Below are 19,158 nucleotides of genomic sequence, written 5' to 3' on the forward strand. Positions count from 1 at the left end.
TTGCAGTGAAAGTAAATGCTTTTTATTAGTCAGAAGACAGAATTTCAAAGGTCTCTACCATTTTGCCAACAACTGATAGATGCTCTCTTGGGAACAATTGACCATTGCACACAGACAAGAGCAGGAAAGGGGGCTTAGTGGTACTTGTGAGCCAGGGCATTGGCCACTCCAGCCACTACCTTCTGGAAGGCAGCCTGTGCAGCGGGGGTGAAATCCTTGCCCAGGTGGTGGCCCAGCACAATCACGATCATATTGCCCAGGAGCTATGGGAAGATGGAAGAGGCATCAACAAAACTGTAGAGCAAATATACCAGACAATGTAGGCTCATTTCAAAAGGACTTTATGTCTCCAACCTTAAAGTGCTGACCAATTATGATAAGAATCCTATGTCAGACAGGATTTATATGTAAAATATATTCTTTCCTTTCATCCTGGCACGAAAGCCAATTATGGCTACTATTTAGAGCTATGAGAAGAAACATGGACTCACATATCTTCCTTGTCCTCAAAGCAAGTGACTAGGAAATATTTAAAAGAAAACAAAAAGTAGATAAAAGAAGAAGAAATGGACTAGGGAGAAAAGAAAGGGTTAGGGGAATGGAGAGAGGAAAGAGGGAAGGACTGGGAGGAGAGGGGAGAGGGAAAATGAGATCAGGATGGAAAGTAAACAGGCAACATAATTAACTTAAAAAAAAAAAGCTGCGACTGAAAATTAAAAGCTTACCAAAAAAAGAGGAAATGACAATACAGAAGAACAGAGTGAGTAGGAACAGCGATTGTGAGTAGAAAATAAAATAAGCTCACTCTTGTCAGCACTCCATAGTTCATCATCACACACCTAGAATCGCTTCCCCTTTCCTTCTGATAGGAGGTGAACAGAATAGCCAGGGGAAGGAAACCCAGGAGGTGCCCATCACACTCACCCTGAAGTTCTCAGGATCCACATGCAGCTTGTCACAGTGGAGCTCACTGAGGCTGGCAAAGGTGCCCTTGAGGTTGTCCAGGTGTTTCAGTCCGTCATTGAAGGCGTTTATCACCTTCTTGCCGTGGGCCTTCACCTTGGGGTTGCCCATGATAGCAGAGGCAGAGGATAGGTCTCCAAAGCTATCAAAGTACCTCTGGGTCCAAGGGTAGACAACCAGCAGCCTAAAAAGACAGGGAACACGAAAGTTAGTGCCTGCTGGAAGGCAGACCTCTGTCTCCAGGCACCCAACTTCTACTTGTGAGCTGCCTTGTGACCTGGATACCAACCTGCCCAGGGCCTCGCCGCCAACTTCATCGGCATTCACCTTTCCCCACAGGCCAGAAACAGCAGCCTTCTCAGCGTCAGTAAGGTGCACCATGGTGTCTGTTTCTGGGTTTGTGAGTCAACACAACTATGTCAGAAGCAAATGTGAGGAGCGACTGATCCTACCCCACCTTTTATGCTCTGCCCAGGCTCCTGCCCTCTCTATCCTGTGTGAGCAGATTGGCCAGTACCAGGGCGTGGCTCTACGGGATCAGGCTTCAGTGATGACAAGCATATTTCTCCCTGGATGCTGTAGCACTGGCTTAGGAGTCTCAGCTCTGGGTACTCTTTCTGTATAGTGTTTGTCCCTATCCCTGTACAGAACACTGTCTCTAAAGCATTCTTTTTGGCAACGTATTTGCTCAACCATCTACCAAATTGGTTGTTAAAATTACTTTTCCACTTTTCTCATTGTGCAAATGAGGAAGTGAATAGCGAAGCTTAGAAGTGAATTTCTTCTCATTGTTCCTCAGTTTGAGTGCATGGAAAAAAACTCCTTCTCTGTCCACATTGCTCAAGAATATATATAAAAAAATCTTTAGCATACATGATGATGACTCCATCTTGATTCTAATTATGATTTCTTTCTGGTGTCAGCTAAACTTTCTGATAAGAAAATGTATCTTATTTTGTTTGCTCTTTTTTTCCTTCTCTCATGTGAATGCCTGTGTGGCTTATTTGTGTATATGTGTTTTATCAAGGTCTCTGAACACATGTATGTGGGTGGAGTATACGATGAGTTCAATAACTGCCTTCAGAGAATCATCCTTGATTTCTCTATACCTTATTGTTTAGTCAGGATCTCTCAAGTAAACCCAGAGCTCACAAATATGTTTAGCTTGGATAGCCTGCTTTTCCAGGGATTGTCTTGGATTGTCCTGTCTTCCAAGCTTTTGAATTATAGGCAGGCAGTCTTGAATTTTATTCACTCAGCACATGCTGCCCATGTGTGTGTATGTCTGTGTGTGTGCATGTCCATGTGTATATCTCTGAGTGTGTGTCTGTATCTCTGTATGCCTGTGTGTATGTGTATGTGTGTATATTTGTATATGTGTCTGTGTGTGTGTGTCTCTGTGTGTGCCTGGATCTGTTTATATCTGTGTATATGTATATCTGTGTGTATGTGTGTATGTATGTATGTCTCTCTATGTGTATGTGAATGTACCTGTTTGTTTTACTTTTACACAAAACTAAATAATGTTTAAAAAAATAAGGTAAGTTTTAATTGAACATATCCTGTGTAGTAGTGATTCTCTTTGATTTTCAGGATCTACAGATGCAAATGGAGAAATCTCAATTTTGAAAAAAGAAATAGTATAAAATTATTTGGAATCCAATGTTTTGAAACATTAGTAGAAGCAATTGTCTCAAAGTAGAGACGATGAAGCTGTACCTGCTTCTCTTTATCATGACCTGGGAATGTGCCTGGAGTCAAACAACAAGAAGGTAGAAAGGGATTCTATCAGTGACTGACTGACTCATCATTCATTTATTCATTTGTTCATCATTCATTCATTCATTCATTCAACTTCTGTATCTGCTGGCCACTATGTATTTATATATATTTTTTATATTTTATAAAAATATATGTATATTTTGAATCATTTTCTTCACTGAAATTGTTTACCCCAAGCTCTGGTTGGATTTTGTTTTGTCAACTTCACACAAGGAAGAGTTATTTGTGAAGAGAAATCACAGTTGAAAAAAAAAAGTGCCTCCATCGGATTACTTGTAGGCAGACCTGTAGGGTGTTTTCTTGATTACTAACTGATGCTGGTGGGCAGCCCATGGAGGATGGTGCCACCCCTCATCAGGTGCTTCGTTAAAAAGCAGACTGACCTTCCTATTGGTCTGGGCCGGTGCCATGAGCAGAACTTGGGTGCAAACTCCGGAGCCAGTCCCATAACACTGAGAGGAAGCTCCACTCCCAGGCACTCTAAGATACCCAGGATTAGAGGTGAGGAGGACACAACATCTGTCCCAACACCAGGAATAACTGAGACCAGAAGGCCCTGGGCACACAGGAACTCCTCCAGCCCAGTGACACGGGTTCTTTTCAGTCTGTCTGGGCCAGTGCCCTAAGCAGACCTTGGACACAAACTCCACAGCCAGTTCCACAACACCCAAAGGAAGCACCACTCCCAAGCACTCTAACAAGCCCAGGATCACAGAGACAGCTTGACTCTCAGGAGTTCTGATACAAACAGGATCACAGGAAGGACAGGCTCCAGTTAGATTTAGGCAGCTCAGGTAGCACTAGTGATAATCAGATGGTGGGGGGCAAGCATAAGAAAATAGTAACACAAACCCAATTCGCCCACCATACCAAATCCTGGACAAACCATCACACCAGAAAAGCAAGATTCAAATCTAAAAATCACTTCTCATGATGATGATGATACAGGACATTAAGAAAGACATAAATAACTCCCTCAAAGAGATACAGGAGAATACAGGTAAAAAGCTAGAAGCACTTAAAGAGGAAATACAAAAATCCTGTAAAGAACAGAAAAACACAATCAAACAGGTGAAGGAAATGAAGAAAACCATCCAGAATCTAAAAATGGAAATAGAAACTATAAAGAAATCAGAAAGAGAGACAACCCTGGAGATACAAAACCTAAGAAAGAGATCAGGAGTCATAGATGTAAGTATCATCAACAGAATGCAAGAGATAGAAGAGAGAATCTCAGGGGTAGAAGACACCATAGAAAACACTGACACAACAGTCAAAGAAAATGCAAAAAGCAAAAAGCTCCTAACCCAGAACATCCAGGAAATCCAGGACGCAATGAGAAGACCAAACCTAAGGATAATAGGTATAGAAGAGAGTGAAGACTCCCAATGTAATGGGCCAGTAAATATCTTCAACAAAATTATAGAAAAAAAACTTCCCTAACCTAAAGAAAGAGATGCCCAGACTGGGCCAGAAAAGAAACTCTGCCCATCACATAATAATCAAAATACCAAATGCACTAAACAAAGAAAGAATTTTTAAACAGTAAGGAAAAAAGGTCAAGTAACATATAAAGGCAGGCCTATCAGAATTACACCAGACTTCTCACCAGAGACTATGAAAGCTAGAAGATCCTGGGCAGATGTCATACAGACCCTATGAGAACACAAAAGCCAGCCCAGGCTACTATACCGACCAAAACTCTCAATTACTATAGATAGAGAAAACAAGATATTCCATGACAAAACAAAATTTACACAATATCTTTCCACAAATCCAGCCCTACAAAGGATAATAGATGGAAAACACCAATACAAGGAGCAAAACTACACCCTAGAAGAAGCAAGAAAGTAATCTTTAAATAAACCCACACAAACTTAATTCCACCTCTTACAATAAAAACAACAGGAAGTAACAATTATTTTTCTTAATATCTTAATATGAAAATTAATATTACCAACATATCCTAATCGATTGAAATCCAAAAATATGAGGAATTAGAAATTTGTTGACTGTCATCAAGTGGTCTCTCTAATTTGGTAATTGGAGAAATAGGTCCAATATTGTACAATCCATATACCCTTTCTGCTTGTTTGTATGTGACACTGTCTTGGTGTGTACCACATAATGGTCTTGAAATCAGACTTCTCCTATCTCAGCCTCTTTATTAGTAGGATTATTTATTTCATATTTTTACACTATACTATGGTTTTCAGAGCAGCTTACATATTTCAAAAGTATTTATACAGACAAAAGAAAGGTAGACAGTTAACTTGGGAGGTGGCTTGTAAGAGAACAACAAAGTGAGACTGAATTCTTTGTTTGACTTTTGTAACTCTTGTATCAAGTTTGAAGAAGAGGACTTTATAAGTTACTCTTTCTCTGAGATGAATGCTTTTCCAAATTATCACAGCTAATGAACCAAATTCTTACCCTTACCTAATGTCTGTGCCACCCTCCAAGCAGAACCATTGTTCATTGAAACAGTTGATGAATGCTTTATGGATAGACCATCTTAATACCTTCACCATTTCTTAAATGAATGTAACCTGTTCTCTGTGGGCTGAGAATGAAGTCACTCACTCAAGTCAAACAGTTTTGACCATAGCAGGAAGTCTGTATCCAAAAATTGTGCCTACAATTCATTCCTTGGTGCAGCAGAACTGTCAACTCTCAGTTTAGCTACAATGCTGGTAAAATCCTTTGGTGATGTGAGGGTCATTGAAGTATAGCCTTATTACAATGAAATCCATTGTCTAAAAATTGTTCTTATTTTGGGCTTGTACCACAGTAAGAGCCAAGATTTTAAGCTCTACTAAATACAAAACAAACAAACAAATAAAAAGACTTTATATATTTATGTTCATTTAAAAAATACTAGTAGTGATGTATTATTTTAAAATATACAGTTAATATGTTTGGAGTTATTTAAAATTTATATTGAGAAAAACATGCATTTTCAGTATTGCTGTAGACAAGCATCTATATAACACTGTTAAATTGATTATTGTTTTATGTCAAACAGCTTTTATAATACTCATTTTTATTGTTGTAATATTTTTTGAGTGTTAAAAATTATGACAAAAAAAAGGTATTGTAGGTATTGAAGGGGGAGTCTCTGGGAGGAGTTGGGGTACAAAAGGGAAACAAGAATGTGATTTAATTCTATTTACTTAAAATATGTTCTTAAACGTTAACAAATTCAGATAAACTGAAATCATGTATCTTTTCTCATCATAATCCAATAAAACTTAAATCAAAAAATGTAAGAATAAAAAAATTAATAAAAAAATAAATAAAAAGCAGACTGAGAAAGTCATGAGGAGCCTCCAGTGAGCAGTGTTTCTCCATGGTCTCTGCTTTAGTTCCTCCTCCAGGTTCATGACTTGAGGTCTTATCCTGACATTCCTCTGCCTCTCCTGCTCCTCCCCCTCCCGATGGAGTAAGATTTGAGAGGAGTGAGATGAGTAAATGTTTTTCTCCCCGATGATGTTTTTGATCCTGGTGTTTTACCACATGATAGAAATGTTAAGATTTCCCACTCCCAAGTTCTCTCCATGCTTTTGCATTCAATCAGTCTTCTTTGTCAAAATTTACTTTTACATCTCTATAGCTCTTCCAAAACCTTCTTGCTTTCTGGGTTTTTTCCCCCCATGTAATATACTTTTCAGTTCTCAGATTAAGAAGAACTTCTGTACTTTGGTTTCTTGATGTTGAAGGCTGGAATGTAAAGAGAAAAAGATGTATTTCTGATGCAGTGTAGCATCCCAGTATTCCCAAGCTCCCTGCTAAGTCTTCACTCCCTTTTTTTAATCATTGTGGCATTGGAATCTTTATCACCTGCCTAAACTGAGAACAGGATTATACCTCTCTATTTATAATGTTTCTCTACTTTATCTAGGTGTCCCACTATTTAGAAACATCTTTCTTCATCTTGGTCATCACCAGCAACAAATATTCAATAGTAGTAGTACATGATGTCCCTTCTGAATACTCATACATTATAATCCAGCCATGTTTTTCAAACTTTAAAATATATTTTTCATTCTTCAGAATTCCATACCCATATACAATGTATTTTGATCATATTCACTCTCTCAACTCACTTCCCAAGTCTTCCCAGAAACTCCTGATCCTTACTTCACATCCTCTTTTTTTGACCCATAGAGTTCAGCTAGTGCTGCTCATATAAGCATGGATGTAAGATCAACCACTCAACAACTACTTGGAGCACAGGCAAACCTCTAGGTGCCACAAACTGAATTCAAATTAAATAAAAATAAATATATAAATAAAAACTGCCTTTCTCTCATTAAGTTACAAAGCAAATTAGAATGGATTTTGTGTTGTTCATTGATCCCAGGAGATTTAAACAATTTTTAATGCCTCTTCTCCAAGTAGTCCCTCCTCCATTGATAGAAGATTTCTCTTCTCATTTTTCCTGTTCCAACTCCTCAGTAGATGCACACAATCTAAACTCACTTAGATTTTTCTTGGCTATGTGGAAAATACTAAGTTCTTCTATAGCTTTCTCCAGTTCAGGTAAGAATTACATATGCATATTTATTGTTGCACATATTATATAATTTATGTATTACATGTACTGGTACAATTTTAATAGTTAGTCTTCACTATAGCCCTAGAAGTGATGAAGTTTAATTATTTCCTTTAAGATTTGTATATTATATAAAAGCTTCCTATTTATAGGCTCTTTGAGACTTTTCCCAACCGTAGAAAAAACAAACAAAATAAGAACATAAAGGAAATGTTTTTTATTATGGAGAAGCTGTAAAGGTGGACGTTTCTCCCTGAGTATAGAAGAAAATGCTCCAGCAATCTTGAGGACATAATCCAACATCTCTGTGGTACTTGTGAGCCAGAGCCATGACTACAGTAGCCACCAACATCTGAAAAGCAGCCTGCACTGCTGGGGTGAATTCCTTGCCAAAGTGGAAGAACAGCATAAACACTATCATGTTTCCCAAAAGATGTCCTGAAGAACACACAAACATATACACGTGGTTAACAGCAATCAAGCTAGTCTTCTAAGAAATTGCACCAACACTATGGATTTCCAGGAAATTTCTTCTAAAATATGTGTATGTATTTGTGTTTTTATACAATATTTATATTTACTACTTAATTGGTTAGTTCAATGGTAGGATCTTTTTTAGCATCTACTGTTGCCCCATCTCTAGTATGACTTTCAGGCCTTTCATCCTCAGACATTAACTCTTCTTTCATTGTCTTTGCATTTACTCTGCCTAAATTCATGAAATTATTATTATTTAAAGAATGATGTACAGACGCTAGAGCCATGTGTGTCTCTTCCCTAAGGAGCTTCTCAAAACCTCAAGTGATGGTAGCAGTAAATGGATGTTTTCTCTCATCTCATAGTAGATGAGAGAACGTAAGTATAACTCAGGAGGTGATCCTACAAAGGGGATTTGAAGACAAATGAAGGGAGGAACTTTGGGGAGAGGGAGGAAGGAGGGAGGGAAAGATTTGTTGAAGAAGATTATGGAAAAAAGGGGAAAGGTAGACTTGTGAAGAAAAGTTGACCAAAGAAGAGTGTTAAGTGAAGAAATATAGAAAAGTAAAGGAAAATGTGGAGAAAAAGCAAATGGGGAAAGAAGTGATAAAATGAACAAGAACATGAGCAGAAGGCAGAGCATCCAGCCCACTCACCTTGAAGTTCTCAGGATCTACATGCAGCTTCTCACAATGCAGATTCATCCCTGCTGGAAAAGGTGCCCTTGAGGTTGCCAGGTGTTTCAGGTAGATAGAGAAAAATCAGTTCCTGCTCTCCCTCCCCTACGAAGCTTCCATGTGTTCTGCTTATGCAGTCTAATACAACATCTCCAGTGACGCGCCATCAATGTTCCCCATGTCTAGCTTGTCCCACAGACCACTGATGACCAACTTCTCATTGTCAGTCAGTGCACCATAGTGTAGGGTCGCTGTTAGTGAACAACCTGTGTCAGAAGCAGATGCAGGCACAGCTGGCCCTTCTCTACCTTTTATGCCCATCCCAGAGCACCTGACCTCCCTGTATAATGTTACTTTCATGTATATTTAAGTCTGAACACTTGGTAGTGAGTAACCAGTTGGTGTGCTCTTTCCTGGGAAAGACTATTTCTCTAGCTCTCAGAATTCTTTAGTTGCCTGTTGTTCTTTGTTGGAGGGCTGAGGGCCTCTGGGCTTTCCCTTATCCATGTTAGCATGCATTGTCATTGTCCTTGTGAATGTTATGAGAGTAACTAACCACTTCCTGATTGGACGTAAGGTCACTTCACAAGATAGAGCTCATGCCTGGTACAGTTAACTGGACCCAAAATACTGCTGCCTAAGTCGTAAAGCAAACACTAATATAATTATTCTCTTAAATAGGCATAAAAGCAAATTTCTGCCTGAGTACGTACCCCTGTACCCATAGAATAGGACAGCTTTAAACTCTCATTAGAGAAGCTCTTTCCTTTGTACAGATACCAATAAATAGAGAAACGTAAAACTGGACAGTGTGCACAGAATAAGATTGTGGCGGCTCTTAATGGAACACCTCCTTCTTCCAAGGCTCAAGGATTATTTTGGAAGAGAAGGGGTGAAATATTTTAAGAGCCAGAAATAGTGTACATCTACAGCAAAATGGTATTTGCCATGAATGACAAGGCAAATGACTGGGTTTAAATATAAGCCATATGAAGTTGGGAAGGAAGGTGGCAGGTAGATCAGGGAAGACTTGAAAGGGAAGGACTGAGGGTGGATTTAATCAAAACATTTATATGTATGTATGACTTTCTCAAGTAATAAAGAGAATTTAGCTATTTCTAAATGTACATTTAGAAACACTTATAAAATTTTAGTTTAATAAAAATTATACATATTCCACAATTCTTTCTCTTGAACCAATTGTCATCCTCTTCTTTTTGTCACTCAAATCATTGTCCATTCAATAATAACAATACATTTAAAGGGCAGATAAAGAAGTTTCTTAGGCCCTTAATTCAAGAGAGAATTTACATTCAAATCAATTTTATCCCTTCATATCTCAAATGGGATGAAATAAAAAGTGAAGATGGATCTTTTTGATTGTCTTCACCTCTAGCAAAGCTCATATCTGTACACAAATGGGAATAGCTATATGGCCAAGTAGGAGAGAGCTTTTTATATCAGTAGTAATTTTTTACTTACACCTACAACAATTTTTAGATCTTTTATATAGAAATGGATATAGAGAGGATTTTCTTATTGATGTAGAGGTACATAATGTAGATATTAAGAAAATACCATATAGATTCTCCTTCAATGAAGGATATTTGTGAGCCAATAGTACTGCATACAACTCTTTCAGCATAGCCAAATATCCAATTCGTTTCAAAGTTGGGGATCTGACCTGGAAGGATACCTGGATGTCCAGTATCTAAACTTCCAAGGATCCTAAATAGTAAGCCTCCCCTCTGTCTCTTTAGACATTTAGGATATGTATAATCTTAGATGCAGGAAAAAGTCATCACCTTACTAGTGATCTAGGAGTCATCCTTAATAGTTGCTCTCCTCTTAGGCTTTTAGAGCTATTTCTTCCAAAGGTTAATTAATTACTACATATCTATAAATGTACCATCCATTTCCCGCATGCCATCCTCATGTCTGAATCCACACCTATAAGCAGTTTCTGGGTTTTTTTCTTTCTTTCTTTTTAAAATTTATTGATTCACTTTGCATCCAGGTCACAGTCCCTGCTCCCTGGGGGAGGCCCTTCCAGTCTCACCCTCAAACCCCTCTTCTTATTACCCCCTCCTATTCCCCTCAGAGAAGGGAAAACTCCCACTTAGGGACTATACACCCTCGGGCAGCAGATTGCACTAGGACTAAGTGCATGCTTGCCTACTGGGGCCCATTCCAGGTAGTCCAGGTAGAAAAAAAGGATGCAAAGGCAGGCAACAAAGTCAGAAACAGCTTCCATTCCAAGTGTTAGGGGACACATATGAAAATAAAACTGCACATCTGCTACAAATGTGTAGTGGGCCTAGGTCCAATCCATGCATGCTCTTTGGTTGGTGGTTCAGTCTCTGTGAGCCCTCATGGGCCCAGTTTAGTTGACTCAGGAGGTCTTCTTGTTGCGTTCTTACCCTCTGGCTCTCTCAATCCTCTCCCCCATTCTTCTACACCACTCTCTGAGCTCTGCCTGATATTTGGCTGTGGATCTCTGTAACTATTTCCATCAACTGCTGGATGAAGGCTCTCTGAAGACAGTTGTACTAGGCTCCTGTCTAACACAACAGAGTATCATCAATAGTGTCAGGGGTTGGCTCTCTCCTACAGGACAGGTCTCAAATTGGGCCAGTCATTGGTTGGTCATTACCTCAGTTCCATTTTTATTCCTGCACATCTTGTAGAGAGGACAAAGTTGGGTGAAGGTTTTGATACCACCACTCCTCCACTGGAAGTCCTGCCTGGTTACAGGAGGTAGTCACTTCAGTCTCCATATCCCCAGTTGCTAGGAGTCTCAGCTAGGGTCACTCCCCCCACCCCATAGACTTCTGGAATCCTTCCCTTATCCAGGTCTCCAGCTAGTCCCAGAGATGCTCCCACCGATTTCTGTTCCCTCTCCCAGCTGTCCCCTCCTCACTCCATCCCACCCCTGTTCCCCACACCTGATCCCCATTCCTATTCCTTCCTGACCCTCTCTCTCACCCAGTTTCTTCCCTCATGGCTCAGCCATTAAAGACTAGGCTAACAGTTTCATATTGTAGTGAACACTCATTCAACAACTATTTGTAATAATTCTAAGGATTTGTGAAATGAAAGACAAAGTTAAATTTTACTGTAGGCTCATAAACTAGGAGATAATAAATATGGAAAGTGAAAAAAGTAAATCAATCAAATATTTTAATATTATTTTCTAAGGATAAAATTCATGGTAGAGATTCACATAACATGGTTATATCATGATCATTCTCTGTAAGAATGAAGGTACTAGTCTATATCCAAATGACCTGTCATGGAAAAATACTGGAGAATAAGTATTTTATAGGTTAGAATAACCAAGTCAATGTTCTGAAACAGGAGAAAAAAACAACAAATTTGTGTACTATAGAAACTATTAATGATCCTATGAGGAAAATACGGAAATAGCAAAGTGGAACCTAGCAGGTTATGTTGCTGCCCATAAGCATGGTAAAACTTGTCTTCCAGGGTAGGGATAAGGAGCTGTGATGATATAGCCTCTAAACACTGTGTATCCCTAAATGGAATACATTCCCCTAAAATCCCTCCTTCTTTAACATCTGACTCTTGTGATTTTGCTTGTTCAGGAACATAAGCTGTATGAAATGGCTCTGGAGTTACCCTGCTTCTGGGAGATGAGCTGATGGAACGCTGAGATATTTTCTATCTACAAAGCAATCTCAGTGTCTGTTATGTGTTATGCACTGAGAAGGACAGATTGAACACAATATAGCCTCTACACTCAGGCTTGCTACCAACAGTACAGTCTAATGTGGTCAGTATTTCCTGCAGTACAGGCAGAGTTACTACCACAGTACTTTCACATATATATGCCATATATGTGAATCCATATATAAGGTGTGTGTGTGTGTGTGTGTGTGTGTGTGTGTGTGTGTGTGTGTGTGTGTATGTGTGTGTGCTTTCTTTCTGAGACTGGGTGACTTCACAAAATAAGAGGAGCCAGGTTCTGAATAACAAGTAAATCTAAAAGCAGCCAATAAGAACATAACAATTTCAAGGAACACATGTGAGTGAGAACTTTCTAAGAAAAACCTTTCTAATTTCACAAATAGCAGAAAGAACATTCACAGAAAGAATTTTTTCTACCCATGATAGAATTCTGTGGTTTCTTCCTCTTTTCTTCCTGTAGTTTGTAGCATTTATGAGCAGAGCTTAATATTATCCTATTATTACTCAGATTAGCTCCAGTTGCAGATGTTTTCATGCAGTAAATAATGGTTCCTTTGTCCATGAATACTTCATTGAATTAATCTCAGCTTACTTACCTATATAATAACTTAACTGAAAAATACAATTTAATTGCAAGAAAAAATGCAGTATAAATTTCTCCTACAAAGCAGAAATTTGTAAAGCATGACCATGTGTTTGCATACATGTGTTCATGTGTGCAAGAATGCATGTGTGGGAGTGTATCTGTGATTTAAAAAGCAATTTGAAAAATTGGTAGAATGAGAAAGTTTACAAAGATTTCTTTCGGCAGTATTAGTTCATTGAACGAGGGGCCAACATAATTCAGGAGATAAATTTTAAATTGATATTTGGGGGCTAGTAAGACAAAGTTTTTTTCTTATAGAAGGGTGACTTGATATATTGTAGTGTAGGCTAAAATCTACGGATAAAAGAAAAATTGTGGCAATGCTTTCAATTGTCAATACGCATGAGATTGGTACAATCATTGGATGGCAATTATTGGATCACAACAATAGCCAGCCTTGAGCCTGTTTCCCCAGTTAGAGGTCTCTCATAAATCTTTGAAAAGTGTAGGACCCTCTCTATATGAAAGGCTTATGACAAATCCTGTTTTGTCTTCCCCCAGGCCTTCCAACTATTTGAATTTCCGAGCAGCTTTTTCCATGTAGATCCTTTATTGTGTTGCAGATCCCTAAGTGAGAAAAATGAATGAAATGAGTCATGAAATTATTTATTGGGCAGATGCTATGCCATGAGGATGGACATCCCCTCCCTGAAACTTCAAAACACAGGATTCTAGGGAAGTGGTTTCCAATAACCATGCGAAAGGAGGGGTCTCAGTAATCCTCGGCACCCATAGCAGCAGCAACAGCAGCCACTACCCTCTGAAAAGCAGCCTGCAGGGCTGGAGTAAATTTGTTACCAAAGTGTCCAGACAGCACAATCACTATCATGTTGCCCAGGAGCTGGGGGAAAGAGGAAGACAGACAGACATATGACAGACAGACATATGACAGAAAGAGAAATTAATCTTGGCTTCTGAAGAACTGTACCAAACATCGTGGATTCCACCAACATTCTCTCCCAATTTGATCCCTAGATAACTCCTTCCAAGATAAAAAAAAAAAAGTAAATATACCTGTGTGTGTTTGTACATACACATATATACATATATTTTATATATGCATGTATTTATATCCTATGTGTATGCTTAGTGATCAGTTGATTAGTCTGAAGACGGGCTATCTCTTTACAAGTGCTGCTGTCCCCTCTCTAACAAGATCTCCAGACCTTCCATCCACATATTTTCTTCCTTACCTTAACATTTACTAATTTCATGGAATTCTGATTGTTCTTTTTCTCATGTCGTCTAGAACCAGCTGTTCAGTCTCTCTTCCTTGAGAAGACTCTCAAAGCCTCCTATATTAGGGGGAAATGGGAGAATGTTTCCCCAAACCTAGAATTAGAAAATGATAAACAGAATGTATCACTTGCCTTGTGGTACTTTTGTACATCAAAATATCAATGTCATGGCTGTTTTTTATTCCAAAGTTGGGGATTGTATATTTTGACAGGGCAGAGAGGTGTCAGGAGTGATTTTTAAATTATGTTATAGATCATTTTTCTTTGACCTATAAGCCAAAATATTATTGTTGTTGATCACAGGAAAGAAAACAAGAAAAGTCAAGAACTAAGTTTCTATTTCGAGAGGGACACATAAGCACAGAGTGACTAAAGCGGTTGAAATGAGTGGTTTTCCTTTTTTTTTTTGCCTTGGCAGAAAAACTGAAAAACTCAGCAGTAAATGGTACCTAGAAGACAGCTGTGTGAATGGGTCTAATAGGCATGCATGGGGACTTGGCAAGGAGGTCAGAGGTCAGACCTTGAGATTAGCTGGTAGGGATTATGCAAGCAGCACTGAGGGGCACACAAAGTGGTGTGGTGAGCTTCCTGAGGCTTACTGGCTAACCGGTCTAGGCTGCACAGGGTGTTTACTTGTTCATGCCATGTAGGTTGATATCCCTGGGAGGCCTGCTCTGAAGGGAAATGGAGGAGGAGTGTATCTGTGGGGGAAAAAGTGGGTGTTATAAAGGGGTGGAACTGGGTGGAATAAAAGGAGAGAAAACAGTGGTCAGGGTATGTTTTATGAGAGAAAAATTTAAAAATTAAATTACAAGTAAAAGATGAATATCTAAGTGTGGTGACTCATGCCTTTAATCCCAGCACTCAGGAGGCAGAGCCTGGCTAATCTGTGAGTTTGAAGCCAGTCTCGTCCACAGAATGAGTTCCAGGGCAGTGAGGGCTATCACACAGAGAAACCTTGTGCCAAAAATAAAAAATATAAAACAAAGATGAAGATCACCAGTGCATAGACACATTTGTCTTGTATTCATAAATGCAGAGTAATACTAACATATTATATCATAACTAGAGAGATGAACACCCTTGTCCTTATGATCAAATACAGACATATACATAAGGAAGTAATAATAAAATATTGATATTAGTGAATTATTGTCAACCTTATATTCTCTCTTTTTTTATTTCAATTAATAGAAATAGCTAAAGAACTTAGAATTCTTTTTTAACAATCATGTCATCCTGATCTATGTGAAAGTAAGTTATAAACAATTTTAAAATTATATTCTTTGGACTTTTGACTTGAGAACCACAGACTGACCTTTCAAAAGGCAGAGGGCATATCTTCTGCCATCACTGTATCACCAACATCTTTTACCTAATGACATGAGAAGCCAAAATAACAGAGGGGGCAAGAGAAATAAAATACTGAAAATGGACATGGCTCTCCCTAGCTTGCTGAATCACTTTGAATGCAATGAGATCCCACATGGTTTCTGATGTGACCGTCACTGAAATCACATGGAGCTCAGCTATGTCCTTGTCTCAATATGTAAGGTCTCCGTCCTTGGGTTGGAGATGAAAAGGAAAGTCAGATACTGACAGTGTGTGGAATTCAAGAAACGAGAACTGGAATTGTTTTTGCCACAGCTCAGCCCTATAGCCTCCACTGTTTTCAGACTCAATCATTGTGTGTAAGACTGACTCAGGACAAGAAAGTCATATCTCCCTGAGCACCCTGCACTCTCTCAAACAAATTCATTGACACAAGGGTCTCAGGTCACTTTATGGCCTTCTCTGGCTATATAAACTAAAGTGTGATGACTGCAGGCATCCTCTCATCTTTCTACTCACTCTTCCTGATAAATCAGATAACATGTGCTCTTCATGGTGTTCTCTTCCGCCTTTCCCATCCTTCACAGGTTGGATGCTTTGCTTTACTTTCTAGGTTTAAACAATTATATTTACTGTTGTTTCATGTCTGCAATTTTGCATCCATTTTACATACAAAAAAACTTTACTGTCTCAATTATCCCAATTCTCAGCATAGTTATCCTAAGGAAAGTTGTAGTTACTAAAAATTTACTCCGTCAGTTTGGTACTGTATAAATAGCTATGGACTGAAGCTGGGGCTTTGTACCTACTGGCGAGTGCTATACACTGAGCTACATCCCCATTCCCTTTTTGCATTTTCATTATGCCAGCAGGTCTCAATAATTTTTGTAGTGTGGCTTGACATTCCTAAATGGCTTGAAATGTCTTAAACTAGCTGTCTTTGCCTCAGCCTCCTAAATATTGGGTTTGTGATCCCCAGAAACACAGTCATAGTTATGTTTTTTTTTTCATAGTTATGTTTTTAAACTCAGGGATCTGTAACCTCTGACCTTTGTCATTTTTTCCCCTTGTTTAACTGTTCTATCTATTAAGTAGTCTTTATTCAAGATGCCAATGTACCCTTCAGTAGTTAGAGACTCTAAGCCTTCTTATAATCATGTAGTCTTCACTTACATGAAATCTTTCTTGTTCACAAATGATCCCCAAATTTATCACTCCTCTCCTAAATGTAAGCGCATTTGATTATACTTATGTTACACTGCATGACAAGATCTGGAACATGGAATGCCTTAGCCTTTATTCCTTACTGTGCTAGTGGAATAACCTTCCCAAGTACCTAAAGAAAGAATCTACAATGACTCCTGTAACTTTTTCAGGAATGTCCCCAACTTTCATTCAATTCTCCCCTTTTTTGAATGTCTTAGTCTCACAAGATGTAAGATAGCTCCTTCAAAAATAAACTAATCAAAAACAATACTTTTAGTTCATATTATAGATACATCATGTATTCTCTTAAAAAATCTCCAGGGGGTCTTGGGCTAGAAAGGGGGCTCCGTGATTAATAGCTTTTTCAAAGGACCAGTTCCCATTACCCACATGGCAGATCACAATTGGCTGTATCTTAAGTTCCAGCACCACATACAGGTAATACACACAAAAACATGCAGAAAGAACACTCATATGCATAAAATGAAACTTAAAAAAAAAAAAAAAAAAAAGCACGTCTCACTAGATTCCTTTCCTTCCAGGAACCTGCAACTCTAGTTTTCACCTTGTACAGTAAACATTTGGTACCCTATCTTGTACTGAACAGACCTTTCTGTCTCTTCCTGCAGAAAACATCCTCATATTTTCATCCTTTTTTAACTTTACCCCTTTCCCTAATATATCCTTCACTCTAGTGTTTATCTATAGAAGCTATCTGGATTCTTCTGGTTTTTTTCTTCCCATCAATAAGGCCACCAAGATCTTTCTTCAGCATAAAAGTAAAAACAAACAAACAAACCCCAAAGTCAGTGTTATTAAGAATCAATTTTATTAAACAAAGTTTGTGCTCTCAATGTCTAATCCAGTCCTCATGGATCAAAGAAGGTATGAGACACACAGAATTGCTGTTGTACTGGAAAGGGAGTTTAATGGTACTTGTGGGACAGAGCATTGGCCACACCAATCACCAGCTTCTGCCAGGCTGCCTGCACCTCTGGGGTGAATTCCTTGGCAAAATGAGTAGAAAGGACAATCACCAACATGTTTCCCAGGAGCTGTAACAAAATGGCACATATGAATAAAGCTTCAAAACCATGACATGTAAAAATTACATTCCTTGAGAATTCCAATCCCTCACTGCCTACCACTTCACCTGCTACACACTTGACAACTAAATTACATGACTCCTCTTTTTCCCAACTACCACTCAACAAGCTATATCTGTACCTTTCCTCATCCTGCCATTTTTACCTCCTCCCATCTTTGCTCCCTGTCTCATTCCTCAATGGCCAAATCTAAATCAACACATGATTGCTATACAAGATGCCTAGTAGAGTTGAATATCCAACTAATGAGAAAGAAGCCGCAAGCGGTACAGTAGGAATGTAAAGTATTTAGAAAGTTGTCAAAATGATAAGAAAAAATCTATATTGTGATTTCCCCTCAGATCTTTCATAAAAGATTAATTATTAAGATTGACACAATTAAATAAGATATTTTTCCTTTCAAACGACAAGATATTAAATTCAAATTCAGTTTCTTCTTGCATAGATGTACTAACTTCTAAAAACACACTCCTTAAAAAAATCCAGCATTTGATGGCTTAGTTTCCAATGCTAGGAATCAAGCCTAAGGTCCCAGGCATGCTGGTAGTGCCCTCTAATCTGCACCCAAATCCTTGTAGTCCACAATACTTGCACAGCTAAATATTAAGACTTCTAACACATGTTTACTGACATGAGTCCTGGACCCATGCACTCTAGCATCTGTCAAGGCATTACCAATCACAATCTCAACTCCCAGTACTGTCCCTAGTAAAATCCATAATGAACACATGAGCATGCTCAGAACTGACCTTGAAGTTCTCAGGATCCACGTGAAGCTTGTCACAGTGCAGCTCACTGAGATGAGCAAAGGCCTCTTTGAGGTTGTCCATGTTCTTAACTGCCAAGCCTAGGGATGTCAGAACTTTTTTACCGTGGGCTCTGATCCGGGGGTTTCCCATGACGGCCAGGGCAGAAGAGAGGTTTCCAAATTTGTCAAAGAATCTCTGAGTCCATGGGTAAACAATCAGGAGCCTAAGACACAAAGCATTAGCCGTTAAAGAGTCAGAGTGTGTCACAAAACCCTATGGAAAGCCTGAAGATTTCTGCTATACACATTTCCTTCCATTCTTGCCTAGTCCTGGTCTCAGACCCTACCTTCCAAGGGTTTCTCCTCCAACTTTTTCCAAGTCCACTTTATCCCAGATGCTTGTGATAGCCGCCTTCTCCTCAGCTGTGAAGTGAACCATGGTGTGAGGTCTAGACGCTTGGAGATGATCTCAGGTGTGCAGAAGCAAGTGTGTTCAAGAAGCCAGAGGCCTGCCCTTTTATTCTTCACCCTGGACCTTGCTCCCCTTCCCCCTCCCCAGGACTCTGAGGCTATTGGTCAAGATAGGGCTGGGCAAGACAGGGGTGGGGTCCCTTGGGGTAAGGTTTAGATAGCACTACCACTAAGATAGTGTCAAGTAGGCCCCCTGCCTAGGGAAAAGAGACCCTCCTGCTGCAGCTTTCACAGCATTTACTTACTTTC

At 39.1% G+C, this 19,158-nt stretch overlaps 2 protein-coding genes across 2 annotated transcripts; both read right to left on the reverse strand.

Annotated features, from left to right (window-relative positions):
• Positions 1-1,409, reverse strand: LOC116102706 (hemoglobin subunit beta-1-like). The gene is made up of 3 exons (XM_031387694.1): positions 1,253-1,409; positions 925-1,147; positions 1-263 (listed from the first exon to the last, which is right to left on the reverse strand). The coding sequence occupies exons 1-3, from the start codon at positions 1,342-1,344 to the stop codon at positions 135-137; spliced, it is 444 nt and encodes a 147-aa protein (XP_031243554.1). The 5' UTR covers positions 1,345-1,409; the 3' UTR covers positions 1-134.
• Positions 1,410-17,390: 15,981 nt separating this feature from the next.
• Positions 17,391-18,925, reverse strand: LOC116100725 (hemoglobin subunit beta-H1). Its single transcript, XM_031384463.1, has 3 exons — positions 18,786-18,925; positions 18,440-18,662; positions 17,391-17,639 (listed from the first exon to the last, which is right to left on the reverse strand). The coding sequence occupies exons 1-3, from the start codon at positions 18,875-18,877 to the stop codon at positions 17,511-17,513; spliced, it is 444 nt and encodes a 147-aa protein (XP_031240323.1). The 5' UTR covers positions 18,878-18,925; the 3' UTR covers positions 17,391-17,510.
• Positions 18,926-19,158: the final 233 nt, after the last annotated feature.

The sequence above is a fragment of the Mastomys coucha genome, unplaced genomic scaffold (genome assembly GCF_008632895.1).
Source record: "Mastomys coucha isolate ucsf_1 unplaced genomic scaffold, UCSF_Mcou_1 pScaffold21, whole genome shotgun sequence".
Taxonomy (NCBI): Eukaryota; Metazoa; Chordata; class Mammalia; order Rodentia; family Muridae; genus Mastomys; species Mastomys coucha.

Bases quoted from the DNA above. Each gene is read 5' to 3' on its own strand.
- LOC116102706 (XM_031387694.1), bottom strand. From the start codon at position 1,344: ATGGTGCACCTTACTGACGCTGAGAAGGCTGCTGTTTCTGGCCTGTGG. The intron at 1,148-1,252 runs GTTGGTATCCAG...CTGTCTTTTTAG, and splicing joins GGCGGCGAGGCCCTGGGCAG to GCTGCTGGTTGTCTACCCTT. The intron at 264-924 runs GTGAGTGTGATG...ATCTTCCCATAG, and splicing joins TGGATCCTGAGAACTTCAGG to CTCCTGGGCAATATGATCGT.
- LOC116100725 (XM_031384463.1), bottom strand. From the start codon at position 18,877: ATGGTTCACTTCACAGCTGAGGAGAAGGCGGCTATCACAAGCATCTGG. The intron at 18,663-18,785 runs GTAGGGTCTGAG...TTTGTGTCTTAG, and splicing joins GGAGGAGAAACCCTTGGAAG to GCTCCTGATTGTTTACCCAT. The intron at 17,640-18,439 runs GTCAGTTCTGAG...ATTTTGTTACAG, and splicing joins TGGATCCTGAGAACTTCAAG to CTCCTGGGAAACATGTTGGT.